An 18,853-nucleotide genomic window follows, 5' to 3' on the forward strand; every position below is an offset into this window, starting at 1 on the left:
AGTTATTAGAAAATGAAGAATTATTGTGTGATTCTGTATAGATTTTTGTAACATATTGTTATAAGAACTTAATAGTCACAATGTGCAACGTCAAAGCTATCATGGTAAAAATTGGAAAAATGACCGCTTTTTCGATATTTAATAATTTAATTTTTATCGATATTTGGAATATTGACTAAATACAGAAAGCGGTCAGGCGTTTTTGGAACTTCCCATAAAGTGGACATCTCGAAACAATTGCCTCAAAAATATTTCATATTGCGCACAAAGTATATCCTTTCAGTTGATCGCTGCGAATATCTCGAAAATCATTCGTGATACGGAAAAATGTTCTGAACAAAAGTTAAATAATTCTGATGTGGGCATAATTTAATGTTAGTAGTTGTTCTTGCGACACAACTTTATTTTTTTTAATGAAACCATATATCTTTTAATACATTAGCGGAGAAATATATATGTCGGAGATGAAAGGACACCGGAACCTTCCCTTTGGAATTTTGGGAAAATCCCTTAACACTTTAATCTAGATTCTACCATAGCCGTAATTAAGTAATTGTCGTCATTCAATCCGATTGTATTTGTATCCAAAGGTATTTCAACGGTTTCTGTCCTGTGGTTCGCCACACGCAAATCCTATTCTTCGAGTAAGATGATTGCCAGATGCCGATGCGTTGCCGCACTACACGTACAGCTTTCCCTCGAGGGCGGCTAGCATCTTTTTCTAACCACCAACATGGAAACTGACCAATTAACAGCAACGTCAATTTCCCTCACTTTCTGAACGAAGCCTTTCCTCGACGAATCAGAGGATCTCGTGTCCTTAGACGCACCCCATATAGTTTCCCTCTGCAGCATCATCGCGACGGAAAGTCATTATCTCGTGAGGTCACATTAGCGAGTTACATAGCGTTTTTATGCTCGGTGGATATTCTATGTTTTAACAAAGAGTTAGTTTAGTAATACTTGTACCGTAGACAAGCAAGTCGAGTACAACTTGGGCTTTGGAAGAAAGCGCATTCTAGGATCATTGTCATTAGCTTCTCGAGTGTCTAATTACCACGGTTACTTGTCAAATTTTGTAATAATCATATTTGCACTAGTAAATATCTCCTCTATTGCATAACAAAAATGTCATGTCCAAATGAAGATTCGTTTCACGCCCCTAACCCTAATCATAATGTGAACCCGACATGTATATATTGTAAAAACTAATAGTTTTTCGATGTAAATAGATAAATTACTTTTTAGAAAGAATACCAAGATAGGCCGATTGATGTATTAAAAGATGTATGGTTTCATTAAAATAAATAAAGTTGATCTGTATGTTTCTACCTACGGAAATACTACCTCACATTACCATATGTCTCCCTCGAAACCATTTAATTTCTGTTTGCAATATTTTCCGATGTCATGAATAGTTTCAGAGATATTCGGAGGAATCGATTTAAACGGGACAGTTTGTAATTATACGGTAATAATGTAAACAAATAAGCGTAATTGAGGAAGAAAGCCGATTCCACAACAGCCTATTAGATGTAGGATTTCTGTGCTTATAGTCTTACAGCCTGCAAATTGAAATACATTAGGAATTTTAACATATTAGTAGTGCCGATATTTAATTTTTAATATGGTATTATAAAATATGTTTACCGCTTCGTTTTTTATATAAGTTACAAAACAATTATGAATATTCTGGTAGTCAAAATTAGTTTTGCTTCCTAAAAGTAAAAATATGTAAGCAGGTATGTTCTGTTTATAAAAGCATAATATTCTTTCTTTTGTGTAATAGTATAGGAGAATGGTTATCACAAGAAATATAAATATATAGCGATTATTCCGTAATTTAGTAGATTAGTTGTCAAACAAGTAAATCACTAATGTGGAATTCATCAGGGACTATAAGGATAATTTTTTTAGATGAAAAAACCTATTATTTTCAATGAGGTATTAAAGATATCGACATATAAGAATTAGTATTACAACTACTAAACCAGTAAATACGATTGGTATGTTTTTCTACGTTTACAATTACTAAAATCATGCAAGTGTTTATTTTTTTTAATTTTGTTTAAAATTTATCGTAAACTGAAAAATTATATAAACGATGGAATTTGCAAAAGAAGCTGGACAAAGTTTCATTCGAATTTTGTTTCCTACTTATAACTAATAGCGTTGTGTCTGCGTGTATGATTAGGTACGCATGCTGTGTAACTATACAATAACTATATTATATTTAGTATTTTAAAGGTTTAATAGTAAGCGATTAAGGGATGAAGAATTCGTTGCTTCATTAAAAGAAATTCTTTATATTATAATGGTAGGCGATTCACCTTTGAAATTTGAAAACGAATAATAAAAAATAAAGGTGTTAGAAAAAAAATCATTGTAATCAATTATACTTGAAAACTTATTTAATATACTGTGACTCCCATTAATATTCGACATTTATTAGTTTATTATTTCTTATTTAGAAAAGATATGTATATTAGATGAAATATATTTCTATCAACTACAATATTTGTTTTAATATATTAAAATATAGATAACTAGTTAATTATTAGAAATATATATTTATAATAATAATGTTCTGAAAATCATGGTGCCTGAACATTAATCCAAGTCACTGTACGTAGTTAGAGAATATATGTATGTAGTCACCTGTATTCGAGCTTCCGGTAAACCAATCTTTCCAGCAAGTCTTTCCCTGGCGAAAACGTCTGGATAATGCGTTCTCTCAAATTCCTTCTCGAGAGCATCGATTTGCTCGTTACCGAAGCTTGTACGATTCCTTTGAAGCTTCCTTTTAAGCGAAGACGCGCCTGATCGTCGTCCGTGCCTCCGGATACACTTCCGGCGTTGCTGTTGTCACCTCCACTGTTCGTTTCGTCCGAATGTGCACCACCCTCCAGTTCTGCAACTATAAAATAAGTTAACAATTTATGAGTTATCTTTTAACATTTATTATACATTTAAGATGGTTGTTCATGCGGTATATTAATCTTTTACTAAATACATATACGTCTGCAGCAAATGTCTTGCAATTTCTATATACGTACATTATCAGATTGGTTGAAAAACCAGTATAATCATGACAGTCGTGTCTCATTACAGTTCTAAATGTTTTACGTAACACGTACAATATACATGTATATAAATGTTTTTTATGGTATATGTGAAAATACTTTCGCGAGTCACTGTTGATATTACATTGGACGGTTACAAAAGTTTGGTTTGTTACGAATTCCTATCAAATATTAAAATGTCCATTTTACAATTGTGATTTTAAGTTGGATTAGTGATATACATATTATGTTCTTTCATTTTTCAATAAGTTCTATCTGTTATTTTATTGACAGATATACCTAGTATAATATTCAGATTACCCGAATAAAAGCGTTTTAAATTGGCAAAGGGACAATTAAAATAATATAAATTAAACAATTTGACATGAAAAGAGATAGTTAGATAAAGTAAATGTTGTATTTCTATATCTAACGGGATAATTAGCAGAAGAGAGGAATTTATGAATTAACAATATACGATATCGAAGTTTTGAGATTAACTCATAATTGTTAATAATTGAATATATCCAGATGATAAGAAGAAATTACTGTATCAATTAATTATTCATATTATAGTTCCCTGTTAAAATATGTACGTAGAGGTTTATTATAATAATTTATTGGTTTATAATTATTGGTCCTTCCGTTACACGTATGTTTTTTAAAGGTTATCCGCATAAAGTGTTTCATTTCAAGCCGAATACATATAAATTGTATAAAAGCACAAATGAGACAGCAAACGAATTACGAAGTTATTCACTGATGTAAAATAATTGGAACCAATGGTGTTCATTTTGATTAAAATTTTATATCCATTGATTCTTGTATAATTGTAATTTCATTTTTTATGACATGTTCTTCGAAAAGGATTAAAAAATCAAAAAAATTTCATCAACGATTCAAAATTATTAAACTTAACTTAAAAATACCTATAACTTTACCTTAATCATACTAATAATTTATATAATTAATTGATTTAAAATAGATTTCCAGAGAAAATTAGGTTCAATGTTAAATTGAGAAATTTAAAAATAAAATTCATCGCTATTTGTCTCCTACTGCAAAGGAAGTTTACAGAATAAAATATACCAATAAAATATTATTTACTATATACCATACATTATATATTATAAATATATTTACTATATATAACGATGCAGCGGATTAACTAATAATACTACTAATTTATAATAATCTGATAACACTTCCAATCTAGTTTCTATGTAGGTATATTTCTCCATATCAAAATTTTCAACTTCCCTGGTAAAAAAATAATCGCGAATCATGCGAAATCCTCTCTAAATCGATCTCCAAACCCTATCGATCTCATACAACGTCGCGAGTTTTTACTGACCCTCTCCCTCTTCGTTCCGTCTTTTTCGAGGGTCGTCGACAGAGGCCTTCGTCAGTTTTCTTATATAAATATCCACGTGCGTGCACGGTCTCGTGCATGTATACGTGCATGTAGAAACGCGAGGGGGAGGATTCGAGGGAAAGGAGGCGTTGCTGGGCGAACCTTATCGTCGGTTTCTGGGTGAGCGCGTCGAGGCGTCACTGGGTTTTGGCTCGACGACGAGAACTGCCTGGGGGTTGCACTGGGGAGGGTGGGGGAGCTGGTGGAATGGCTGGCTAGGGAAAGAGGGACGCACGATAAGACGCCGAGCGTCCCGACGCCAGTGTCCCTGTTCTCCCTTGCACGATACGCCTCTGTCATCCGTGCAAAGTGCCATCTTCTCTCTCTCTCTCTCTCTGTCTTCTTCTTCTTCCCTTTACTCTTCCAGTTCTGCTATTCTTTTTGCTTCCCCTTTTTATCTCTGGCTTCTATCTTTCACCTTCTTGCTTTAATTTTCATCTTCGTCGTAGTCTCTTCTTTGTTTCACTTCTTGGGACGATAATCTTCACTTTGGAGTCTTTGCTTTGGAGTCTTCGACGCGTTAATGGAAACCTGATAACAACTTCTCGATAGGGTCGAGCTACCCGTTTCTGTCGAGCCTTGCCGCTTCTTTTCCGACACTTACTGTTTGAGTTAGGTCTTTCTTCGCTTATTTTGGGAGTCTGCTGTATCGTTTTGTATCGTGGATTAGGCAGATGCTAATTCATCGTTGGCTAAAGACGTATTAATACGTTTTATCTTAGAATTAACAATAGATATTGTAATCGTTGTAATACGTCTATTGGAAGATCCTATTCTACATTCTACTTTAACTTGAAATGTTTAACTTATTAGTTACTACATATAATTATAAAAAATGATTATGTGAAATCATATGTAAAGTTGATGCATTATTGGTTAAAACCGGAATTTTAGTAACTGTTTTATGTTGTAACAGATTAAGAGCACTTTTAGTTAGTATGATTATGAAGACCATATAGGAAAGATGTGGTAAAGATATAGTAAATTTGAGTGCTATGCTTGAAATATTGAATTCTATTTTTATTTTAAATTCGCCATTAAATAAATTGTATTTAATTGAATTTAATAAATCCAATTTTGGCTGGATAATTTATTTTATAAATGAAAAGGTTACAAAATTCGAAATACAGTTCTTTATTGATTTCTCATACTTAAACCAAACACATTGACAAACGTGTTATCTTCTTTTCAAAATCATCAAACGAAACGTTCGTTTCTTCTCCACCTTATTATTTATTTATTAAATATTATAACGAATACTATACGATAAATATTTTATATATTTTTGCCCATTACGTGCATTTTATATATTTCTGCACCTTCAAATTTCCTATAGATACAAAAAAATCTACAGTTTAGTGATGTATTACCATTTGCCTAAGAAGGACGATGGTTTTCATAATGATATCGTCGAGGAAGTGAGAGAACTCGAGAGATAATCCGTAGTCTCCCCTTTCATGGATGCGGTTAAGGTTCATCGTGGCTGGCAGGGAGCCACGTTTCTAGTACTAAACTTCTCGTGAAATCGGAGGGCTGTTACACCAAGTTTCCACTACAGGATGTAGAATCCAGAACAATGTGGAACTTCCTCTTCCTCTTGCTTCTTTCGTCTTCTATCCTTCGCTCGTTGTCTGTAGCTTCCGCCTCCGGTTAGTTCTACTTTTCGCCTGTCGTTCTCCCTTCTCTCCTCTCTCTTCTTCTCTTCGTCGTTTTTTCCACCTCTCACAGTTTACACTTCGTTTGCCCTAATTTTTCTCGTTTTTGTTTCACTGATTGTTTCTTTCGATTTTTCTACGCTCTTTTCTCTTTTTCAGGCTATTTTGCGTTTACTTTTACGAATTTTAAGTTTCGTTTCGTTGGTCTTATTCTTCTTTTTTTAATGTATGGTCGTTTTGGTAAGATTGCTTTTTAAAGTAAGTTTTTGTCATTGATGTATTTAATGGAGATTGTTGTATCTTAGTTTATACATATTATTTTTCATTAAGCATCGATGTAAATTCCGACTATTATTTCTTTTTATTGGAAGTATTTAACAAAAACTTGCATTTATTCTACATTTAATAGTGAACAGAATGTATGAAGAAAAGAAACACTACATATATCAAACTAGAAAAGAAAGAAAAAAGAGGAAATTATATTTATGAAAAATTGATGAACAATTTACGTACATAAAAGAAAGCGGAAAATTCAAACATCCCACAACATTTTAAATATTAATACAAATTACTATTATTTTCCCTTCAAATGTTAATATAAATTGCTACTGGTCGTTGATGACCAATTATTATTGATAGTGCAAAGCAAATATAAAAGCTGAAAACAATCGAAGTTGAAGCAATTTGAAAAATTAATATTCAAAGTCAGTTTTAGTGAAAACAATCTCGAAATAAATCACTCTTCTAAGATGAATCTGAACATATTTCAAAGTAAAACGTTCCAAGCTTCTTTTCCGTGTAGATATATTTATTACATTTGTAATATGTAAGCAAATTATACTACATAATTTTAGCGACTATTATTAATAAAGAAAAATCGCATAATATCACAAGGAAATTCAATTTTAAGATTATATTGACTTTAGATGTTTCGTTTGTTAGTCTCGAAAAAATTTTTTCCAATTACTTAAGTCATTCAACATCGAGATACTATATTGCGTTAACATTAAGCTTTCAAAACACCTTATATACACATATTTACATGCATACATATATATATTCATTATTATAGCAAAGTTATATATAATACATATATATAACTTTGTTGAGTTATATATAATATAAATAATTTAACACAAATTCAATAGAAATAAATTTTTGTTATTTTTCACCTTTTTCGATTAATAATTTAAAACTCATTAAGTATATAATACGTATATAATAATTTAACATCTAAAGTCTATTTGAAAATATCAGTATATGTATAATATATTTGAAATATTATCAATGAGATATTATAATCTTGAATGTGTTAATTTACTTTCGTAAAGTTTTCTGTTAATATTAATATTTGTGAATTTTCAAAAATAATATGTACATAGTATTAAAATTAAAAGAATGCTGATGCTTTAGCAGAAACGTGAAAATGAAGTCGGCCATCGCGCTTGAGCGAGCTTGAACTCGGGTTGGTGGATAATACGTTGAACGACGATATGAGAGATTTGGTTGGGGCGAAAGACCAAGGACGAGAGTAAGAGTAAGAGAAACTGAATGGCTAGAAGGGATTCCCCTCCAACGATACATTCTCCTCTCGCTTCCAACATCTGTTGCGATCCTTCCGTTTTTTCCCCGGCATCTCTTGAGAAATTACAAAAGACTGATCCTTTTATGATAGAAAATATCTCACTTGGTATGAAACGATTACGAAAAGTGGAAAAATGTAATTTTATACTTTGTACATTTACATTTTTATATATTTAACCCTTCTAGCTCGAATATAATTTCACATTTAGCCATAAATTTCACATTTTAACCTTTATTATCTGTAACATAATTTGTATTTTTGTATTTTTACATCATTTAACATTATTTCTATATTATTTAAATTCACGTACATATTATTTTAATATCTGTTGCTTATGATTAAACAGTCGAAATTATGTATTTGTTATATCTGATACTAAAAATACAAGAAATCTCGAGGGTCAAGAAATAATTTTATCCATTTCAAACGAAAAGTGTTCAGCCCTGATTATTGCTCTTCGTGTACCTATAATCGTCGATGTTTCAACAGCTGATCGATTTTTGATCGAAACAATACTACTTTGATCGCTTTTACGTAACAATAACTATAGCTTCAACGATACGTAACTCACTCGTGATCAATTGTTATATTTAAATCGGATCAATGTGTGAGATCTTGATGGTTGAACGGGAGGTCTTTTTCATTATGGAATTGATCGATGGTCAATGATTGGTAAAGTGGCAAACGCTATTTACAAGTGGCGCGGTTGTTTCGTCGAAACGTTTTTGATACGCTTGGGTTAGTCTTGTGTTGTTTGGCTTCTTTGTTGGGTAATTGTTGCTGTTTAAGCGTGGTTAAGCAACGAGAGGTGGGTGTCTGCGAACTTTCGGATGCAGGTTTCATGTATTTGTGAATTTTATGCGTTTTAAAACAGTATCTAAAAGATAAGATACAAATAATGTTAACTAGTGTAAAAACACAAGTATTAAAAAATATTTAGGTAAGACTAAAAATCGAAATATAAAAGAAGAATGGTATGTCTGAAACGAAATAAAAATTGATTTCAATAATGCCCAATCCCGCCAGAAATGTTTTCTTTTTGTCTCCTAAATTCTGAAGAGTCTCTCGAAGAAGCAGAAAGGCACGCGTACGGTACCATACAGAACTTCAACCTCAGACCATAGAGAAAATAGTTCCTTTGTTGTTACACCCTTCCATCCAGCTCTTCTGATGATCGTTCACGCATTTCCAATCTTCTCGAGGACTTCTCGTGTTACGAGAAATAATAAACTGTACACTAGCCACGAGTGGCATATTCGTGGTTGCCATTGTAGCAGCCGTGGTTCGTTCGAGTACGATAGAAAAATTCCAGGGGCGAAGTGGCGACGTTTAGCTAAGTGCACCGACGACCATTATCGGCGTTAATAATGCCGTTCGCCACTCGTGTGCTCGCGGCCATTACCCAGCCAGCTTTTTCTTTTCACCGATGCTGCTCCGGACTGGCTGCGTGACTTTATAGCTTGAGTTTCTCGATTCTCGAGTTAGGGACGATGTTTTAACGGTCTCGCGAACGAGACCGTAGAAATCTACAGCTTTACGAGCTCTCATTATTCTTCAGACTTCTCCTCCGCCGTATACACGCAAATTGTCAACTCTATGCTTTCGTAAGGATGTTTGACTATTTTGAGGATTTCTCTGCGAGAATTGGGAATGTTCGGATATAAAATTGTATTCTTGTTGGAGTTACGCAATTGGGTTGGCTTATAATATTGAATTTGTTAAACGATAGAAAAATTCTGTTAAGAGAAAAGTTATAGCAGTGTCTATTTTCCTACGACTTCATTTTCTTTATAAGCGCAACGATGCATCAAAATTGCACGAAAGATTCAAATACAATTATATATTTTCTTTTAGTCTTATCAATCTTTTGGAACATTCCGCAAGTGAGCAAGTATTAGAGTGCCATGTTTCAGAAATCAATATTTCGTAGGGTGTCTGAGGTCTTTGATAAATCATGTACTTTATTAAAGATATTCTGCTTTCACATAGTTTCTCTATGTTTTTCTTTAAAAATTAATAACAGTAGCTACGCACTAATAATATTAATTTAATTAACGCAATGATAGTAATATCTATTAATATTTGGTAAAATAAGGTTCGTCAAAGATTGGACGTAATTTACGGAAATACTTATATCGTAGAAACACTATCAAACACTCAAGTTTTCAAGGAATCCGGATCTAAGATTTTCAGGTTGGAAATTGTCGACTAACGGTTTCGTAAAGATAATCTGCAGAAAATATTGTATTTATTGTCAAGGAGAAAAGAGTTAACAAAAGTAGTATTTAGTCTACGTATTTACATACGTAGTCGGATATTGCCAGTGTCAAATGAAGGAAGAAGTATCTATAAACTGATATTTGTATGTGCTCCGCACGCTACCAATAATGTATGAAATAGTACTTGTTGAAGTGGTCACCACTTTTAAGAAAACTCTACATCTGGTCTTTTTAGTTTTCTCAAGCACCGAAGCCATCGACAGCGCGTAGACAAAAGACTGCGACGAAGTCAGACCATAAACAGTAGACAGGCTTCGGGGTTTTCAGTTACTGGGTAACACAGCTAGCGTGCGGATCTGGACCAGCTCAAATTGTATTCTTACTTATAATTACACTTCTATTTAAATATATTTTCTGCCTTACAATTTATCCACGAGTTTTCTCTGTTTACACATCGAATAACCTCAACAGTACTTTTATCGTATTTTACGTGTTGCGATAACAATGAATAAATACAAAATTCCATCGAATTAACAGAAACTGATATTTCTTACACACTTAAAATAAGTTTATCTGTGTAAATAGCTGAAATATCACACTGTATATCGTCGAAGGGGCAACAAGGGGCACGGGGACCAGATGCACCGTTTCCTGCGCATCGAATGTTCGAATAGCTACCAATGATACAGATGTTAGCAGGATTATTCTGTGGTGTTCATCGAAGCGAAGCCGAAGTCACCAGCCTCGGTCCCGAAAATTCAGCAAAAACAGCCAGGGTATTAAGGGTCGGCTAATAACGCGTAATACCAACCACGTCCCTTCCTGCTCGCACATTTTTATTACCCCTCTACCTTTTCCCCCCTTTTTGCCTTCTCTACACGTTTTTGGCATTCGGTAGCCAACCCCGTAGTCTCGACACGCCATAGGTGAATCCCGTATCGAGGGGTGGTATCCGTCAGGGAAAATAAAAAAAGATTACGCACATTGGGCCACTCGTTCCAGCGTGACACCTCGTACCCCCCGACGCATTACGTCGCGATTATCATTTTGAAATCGACTAGAAAAGCCAGTCAGTGACAATAGCCGGCCATGATGCGTTAGTAACGGCCATTCACCGACCGGACCAGCGAAAGAATGGAATGGATGGATAGAGGGGGGAGGAGGGTTACATCAAGGGAAGGTTTCTAGACGGAGAGAGAATGAGAGGGATGATAGTTACACGATATATTCTCGAATGGGAAACCAGTACAAAACGGTATAGGTACGTAAGGTTTTAGTATAATTTTGTAATGTATGAAACAAATCGTGTAACTAAAATTATATTTGTTAAATACATTCACGGTGAACATAAAATAAAAGTAGAATTCAAAAGTTCAAACATAGCTCTCGAATCGACGATAAACAAAATCTTTACATATACGATAAAATTTACTATATCTTACCTACGTGACGTTCATGATCGTATTTTATTTATAATTAATAATCGTATTTTTTATAGTTAAAATTACTCTTATATTGTTGTATCGTTATATTTAACATAAAACAATTAATAAAATTTCTGCTCTAATCAATAATTCGTCAATTCTATGTATAATGGTCCACAAAAGTATTTGAATAGCTATTGTAAGAATATATTAATATTCACGAATTGTCACGAATATATTATATTTCTTAATATATTTTGGAGATTTCATTAGCGTCGTGAAGAAACACGAATATTATATGATTATGTCGGTAAAGTTTGAAACAAATCTGAATATTTTTATAGAGTTTACAACAAGTCGAGGCTGTTGTCCTTTTAGAATTATGAAGTCACGAAAATAAATGCTAAATAGTTTTACCTTGCTATACGGTTTCGTACAAGTGACTATCTAATCTGGTTTTGCTCAACACGCTTCGAAAACCAAATTTTAATGTAAAAATAGAAAGATATGATAAACGCAGCTGTAAAGAAATCGCGTCAATTAATTTTCACTATTTCCATTCTCTTGGCGACAAAGTTTATTCATAGTAAATGACTTAAAACTCTACACATTTCCATTCTGTACATTACAATGATATTTTCAAACGCTATCCAATACGTAATTTAAAGCTTTACGAATTTTCATAATAAACATCACAATATTATTTTTGCCCCCAAACAAATACCACCGAACGAAAATCTACCTAATCCAACTTTCTCAAACAACTATAGTAATATACTTCGACTCTCTTAGACATTAAGACAACATTAAGAAGACAACCAACCTCATAAGTAACGTCACAACATTTAAGGCATTAATATACTCGGTACAGTAATTGTTCGAACGAATTCCAACCCCTAATCCAAGGGGTACGTTTTCACCGCGAGTGTTTCCAACTCGAAACTTCTCCACGCGCATATATTCGGCATTAAGGACTGAGAATCCAATAAATTTGTCCGTGGGATTAGGCATTAGACCGAAGCGGATTATACGTTGGATTCCTATCCTGCGCCCGCGGGACGATAGCGATCAACCCTCGCTCTGTCACTCTTTCCGTCTCTCTCTCTTTAAGCTTCCTATAACTAGCGATGGGCTCAAGTGCGTCGGAAGTAGATTCGAACGTTGATTGACTATTAGATGCGAAGCCTCCATAAGTGTTACGAGAAAAAGAAGTGGTGCTTCTAAGTAGAAATCCAATCGTATCGTATACGTGACAGACTCGAACCCTCTATGAGTATTTTGGGAAATAACGAAGGTTTCCAAAGTAGAATCAAACGCTGCTCGAATAAGTCTTGCTCAGCTTTTTTCTGTTTAAATTCTAACATTTTGAAGCTTCAAAATTTAGAGACACCGAAAGTTGAAAACTTGAATACTCGAAAATACATAATTATAAGCAAATCCTAAAAATTTGCAAATACTCGAGCGAATCATTATATCTTAAGAACCCTCTGGAACGAACGCTGGTTCTACGTATCGGATTTGGTTCGGATTTATGAGTACGTATTGAACTTGATCCCATCGCTAGCTATAGCGTATAACATATCACAGCCAAGGATGATCCTCCTCAACTTGTATCAGTTGTTACAAGCCACTCGATATACAGAACCCTGTTACCCTCGTAATTACTTTCGCGCGATGCTAGCCACAAGAAAGAGATATTAAAAACGATTTTGGAGAATTTTCAAGCGCGAGTAAGCTAAATATATCTATACACTATGGGGTTCGACTCGTGATGCAACTAAAATCATAGAGATTTTATGGCTTGAAATAAGATAAAAATTAAGAGTAATAAAATTGTATTGGAAGCGTATCGTCTATATTGTATCCGTATGCTCACTTATTATGAAATACCATGTCTGAATATTAATTCATTATAACTGCCAACTTTTTCCTCTGAAATTATTATGCAATAGAATTTAGAAATTTTAATCAATTTTATGTGGATTAAAAAAGAGAAATTTTTTAAATACATATCATTTTAATAATACGTATGTAGGGTGACAAAGATATTTGAACGCTTAAAATAGAAAGCTTTTATGCGTATAGTGGGACGTAACTTCATTATCATTACAGCGAAGAACTGCCATGATTTACACTGGTCAAATCCGAAAATCTGTGTACCAATTATTTACAAGATATTTATTACAAATACATCAATATTTTATATCAACGATAGTATTTAGCAAATAGGACAATCATGAAACTTGTCAGTATTATCTACACAGACAATAGTTAAGAGTTTGATTTAAATCGATATCTGAAAATTTATATAGAAGTAACGAGATGTTTATTAGAAATATATCAGTATTTTATAAACGGTGCACATGGATCAATCACGAATTTTTTAAGTATTACTTATATTTATATCTACTTATATCTACTCAGAGGATTGTCAAGAATACCCTCATTGTATGTACATTGATTTAAATGGATATCTCGATTGATTCTGAAATATAGACGTATGTATCATAAATATGAGTGGCGGCCTGCAGCGGTCTACTACCTTTCTACATTTCTTCTAGGAAATGTGTACGCTTAGTAGCTAATAGTGAAAGAACGTAGAAACTGTTTGTCACAAATCAGCGCTCTATCAACGTGGTTGTGATTGGTCAGTGACACGACGAGAGTGACAGGTTCATGTGTGTGAGAGAGACAGTGATCGAGAATTATTGAAGAATCCGGATCTCTTCAAACGATATCTCAGTAACAGAAAATCTGACCGAAATGAAACAAATAGCATTTTGCAGGGAAATTTACTCTTTTTGTCTCCAACTGAGTTTATAGACCTTCGTTAGTTTTGTAACAATAATTCTTTAAACTTTTTGTGGTTTTAATATATTTAAGTTACTCATATATTTAAGTTGTATTACAATAAATATGTACTATATTGTAATATATTTAATACAAAATATTTGTTGAAAAAAATGTGATAGGTATAGAAATGAACTCTTTCCGATTTTTGTGTAAAATGGAAGTTTTATTGCCGGGAAGAACTCATTTGTACTTTTAGTATATGTGTATTTAACAAAAAAATTAGAATACAGCATAAACAATCATCTTTAGCGTATAATTGTTAAAAATGGTCTCACTGAATGTGTGATTGTTTAAATATTTTTGTGATTTTCGTGAACTATGTATATCATTATAATTAGACCAAATATCTTGTAATTTCTATATATGCAGATATGTAGATTTGTTTTAAATTTTACCAGCATAATTGTAATAATTGGTTGTTATTATTATACTACGGGTTTTTGTACATTTACAGGATATTTAACCTCTTAGGCACGATGCGTCACTATAGTGGCTTTCGCGGATGTTATCTTATATTACGACGCGCCACTATGGTGGCTCATTCTACTGACTCATTCGCTCACCGTTTGAACTAAATGATCAATTTCATTTGCCTTGCTTCACACCTTTTTTGTCTTCGCAACTTTTTATGACAGTGTTAACAATATACCGACAGAATATATAGTCTTTGTTTTTGATACGCCAGTGTCAGATATCAATTGCTGCTTTTCGTTAAAATAAATGTACCATTATTAGATGGTCTTTTTAACATGCCGATCCGTATTCTTATAATTTTTTAGAATCTTTAAGCTCAAAATGTCGCTTCAAAATAGAAAACGAAAAGCAAGTTGAAAAACACTATCACGCTATGAGTGTGAAAATTGTGACGTGGGTTTATGTGTCGTACCGTGCTTTAAAATATATCACACTCAATTGTATTATTAATTATTAAAGTAAATTATTAAAGTTAAAGTGTATGCGTCATATTTTTAAGAAAAATTATAATTTAATTACCAAAAACTTCATTCCAATGTGCTTGCGTAGAGAACAGCATTATCCGTTACACATTACAGTGCTGTACCGTTTACGCGTAATTCGCGTCTAGCTCTACCGTATAGAGAAATAGCCCCGCACAAAATTCAACCGTGCCTAAGAGGTTAAAAATAAAAAATTAAATATAAGGCACAAAAATGCAAAAATGTATAAAATAACTAAAGTATAGTGCTCGTTATAGTACATATTTGACGAACGCAAATTCTACTCAGGTCCTATTTCTTCAGTTGTGTTGATAGAAATATGGAACTGTACAGATTAGTTAAAAAAGTGTTAATGAAATTTTAAAATGTCTTGTATAACGCATATAATATATTCACAAAAGGTGTGTAATATTCGAATACTTTCGTGATTAAGTTCCTATATGTCTTTTGAATTAAAAAGTGTATCCATTTGGGGATTACCATTGATTTTATGAAATTTATACAAATTTCTTTTTATAATCTCCAAATAGAAATTATGTTAACTAATGGGTTAATGCGAGTCATTATATTTTCTAAATCATCCATTCTGAATTGTTTACCCGCTCATTACACAGTCAAAAGGTTAAAACACTAACACGTAGTCAAATGAGCGCTGTGTAACGTTCTCATTCATGTTTGTAATGTTATCGTCATAATATTTTCATGACAAAGAAGCAAATATGAAGGACTGTGAACGAGCGACAGCTAATGTTAAATGGTTGGAAAGAAATGCGAAATCGTCTATTCTGTTGTACACTGTACGTTCAATGAACATGTTACATAGCAGTGTTTATGGTGCTGTCGTATGAATACAAATAGACTATAACTTTATAGATCCATTCAAATGAATGAGACACGCATGTGTTTTATGCATATGTTTACGCACGCGTAAGAGAACAATTAAAGGGCAACTTACCAAACGTAACAAGATCTTTTTAACCTTTTTTCGTTTAATCTTCGTATACATACCTATTTGATTCTTACGTTTGTTTTTATACTGTTGATGTAAGAGAAAGACTTTCTGTATTTCAATTTGAAGCGTAGAGATTTCGAGGGATCTGTACATCTAGAATTGTTTGTAATGGCTGTAGAAGTAGACTTTCTTAACGGCTCAGCGAACGATCGAAAATTTCAGAAGATTTTTTAAAAATTATTCAAATATTTAAGAATGCGATGAATGCAAGAAGGAACATACGTGGTGATCTTACCGCAAATGTCAATTTTATAATGTGAATTTGTGTAAACGGAAGGGTAGTTAGAAAAACGTGAAAAGAGCTTTGTGAAAAAAAAATGTTAATCAGTGGCAAAATTTCACACATTTATAAAATATGTGTTGCGCCAGTACAACATTGGGAGGGTTAATATAAAAATATTAACAAGTTAAGAGTATGCATTATTGAGTATTCATTTCTACTTTATACAAATCGAAAAGACGGTCCAAGCACTCGACAACTAAACTTGGTGTCCTCATTCAAATCTCCTATATTCCCATCAGTCTAAATCAATATTAGAAGAAAACTAAAAGAAAGTGAAAAAAGGAAGGAGGAAGACCGAATGAAAACCGATTGAAAACGCGTTTCATCTGGAAAAGAAACGGAAACACGGTCGAAGTAGGGGAGAGCAGAACGAAAAATGAAAGGTTTCAAATGAATCGCGTAATAACCTCTGTAGCCTGTTGGTTTCTTTCTCCTTCTCCCGACGTTTATTCTCTCCCCTTCGTTTGCTGCCGATGGAAGAGCTGCTTATGTATTCCGGTGCACGGCTGGTTGCACCACTCCTAATGGAGTTTCCAATATTTTCCTTTCCGTCGACTCGCCTCTGTTCCTCGTTCCCTTGTGCACGTTCTCCAGCCATCTCACCAACCTCGCCGTCGTCTGTTCACACTGTGTTGATCGATTGCCAAACTCCTTCCGCTTAAACGTGCCCCTCTCTATCTCTCTGACTCCCTTTTAGTATCCTCTTCTTGTAGCAACGTGCTAATTGTCGTTAGCTCGTTAGGATTGGCCGCGACATTTCCACCTTTGTAATTGTTTCTCCTACTTTGTTTACCTATTCGCCATTACGGGTTAATCGTTGAAATTTTTAATATATGCATCGAAACTCTCATCGATTTTTCTCCGTTTGTTTGCGAACATTAATTGCAAAAAATAAAAAATATATAGCAAGAATGATCTTATTTAACAAAAATAAAAGTATTTGGATATATATAACATATAATTGTATAACATGTACTTAGAAATACTCCTTTTTTTAATATTTTTATTTTAACAGAAAAGCTGATACATATGATAAGGATGATAGTGCAGCTTACATTAGCTGGCAGGGTAAAGGTTAACTCAAGTAGTAGAAATATGATATATCTGTAGGATTAGGGAAACGATGCAATGTGCGATATGCAATAACTACGAATTGAAAACTAAAGAATATATATTGTACAAATGCAGTATTCAGCGTGTAGATTACAACTGAATACCGTGTGATATTGAGAATAACTAAAGAGGAGCAATATATTATTTTATACAATGTTAAAAATAACGGAGAGACAAAAGAATATTTAGAATAGGAAATAAGAAAAATGCCTATACTCGAGACAAGATCATAATAGGAGAAAATCGTGAGGCGACTATTATTATTATCATTATTATTATTATTATATTAAAAAAAATATAAATTGCCTTTTAAGTTTGTTAAATTTTGTACATGTTTATATATCATAATATAATATATATGATATATATATAAATATTAATAAAATGTAAAAGTTTAAAAACTTTTAATAGTTAAAAAATTGACAATTTTTCAGTTGTTTTGTAATTCTTTAATTTTAGGTACTAATGAGAAAATATAAATTTACGTTTCAGTGATATTGTAATTTGATTGAAATAAAACGGTTTTTTCTCTTCACAAATATTCATATTATTATTATTATTTGAAGATCACAGGAAAAAAGTATAATGCGAATAATGTTGTTGATTTTTAAATTTTTATTTTACTTTATAACAAAAAGAAATACTTTAATATCTTCGATATTTTAATATTATGACGGCATCTTTCAAAGTATTAAATAAATGAAAAGCACGTGTTTAGTCTCAAAATGAAGTAATATATAGGAAACGTAATTTATGCGTTACGTGTTCTTCATTCATTATATCTAGACGCTGATGTTTATGCAAATTCAAATTTTTACGAATACATCGAAAGAAATCGAGCTTAGGCAGAAATTTGTTTCATTCTCCAAATGCCATAATATGTAGATAGACGGTTTATCTTCGGTATTTTATATATTTGCATATGTTATAATATGCACTTTTGTACCTTCCAATGTGCCTTTGAATTGTGCATAATTGTACCTTTAAATTTTGCAAAACTACTTAAAAATCCAATGCAATTGTATCACTATTATCACTATAATGAAATTCAACTTTTACGTATCCTACCCTACTTCGACAGAACATTGAACAACGAAGCGGAACAATCGTTCTAATATTGCTCAGACAGCGAAAAGTGTCAATTTAGTTGCGTCGATTAACGAGTATATACTATGTCGAATTAGATTTTCCTTCCTCGTACTCGAGAGTCTCGTAATCCAACCACTATGTAATTAGAAAGTAACGATCTTTTGTATCTTTCGGGCCACCGAAATCTT

The 18,853-nt window shown here is 32.9% G+C and overlaps 1 protein-coding gene across 1 annotated transcript in view; it reads right to left on the bottom strand.

Annotated features, from left to right (window-relative positions):
• The window catches only part of LOC117240599 (paired box protein Pax-6-like), a 148,817-nt gene that overhangs the window by 6,579 nt on the left and 123,385 nt on the right, over nucleotides 1–18,853 (bottom strand). The window contains 2 exon segments of the mRNA XM_033506609.1: nucleotides 2,659–2,807; nucleotides 2,810–2,917. Of these exon segments, the coding sequence (XP_033362500.1) occupies nucleotides 2,659–2,807; nucleotides 2,810–2,917 (257 nt within the window).

The sequence above is a fragment of the Bombus vosnesenskii genome, unplaced genomic scaffold (genome assembly GCF_011952255.1).
Source record: "Bombus vosnesenskii isolate JDL3184/JDL3185 unplaced genomic scaffold, Bvos_JDL3184-5_v1.1 scf7180000014816, whole genome shotgun sequence".
In the NCBI taxonomy this organism is placed as follows: Eukaryota; Metazoa; Arthropoda; class Insecta; order Hymenoptera; family Apidae; genus Bombus; species Bombus vosnesenskii.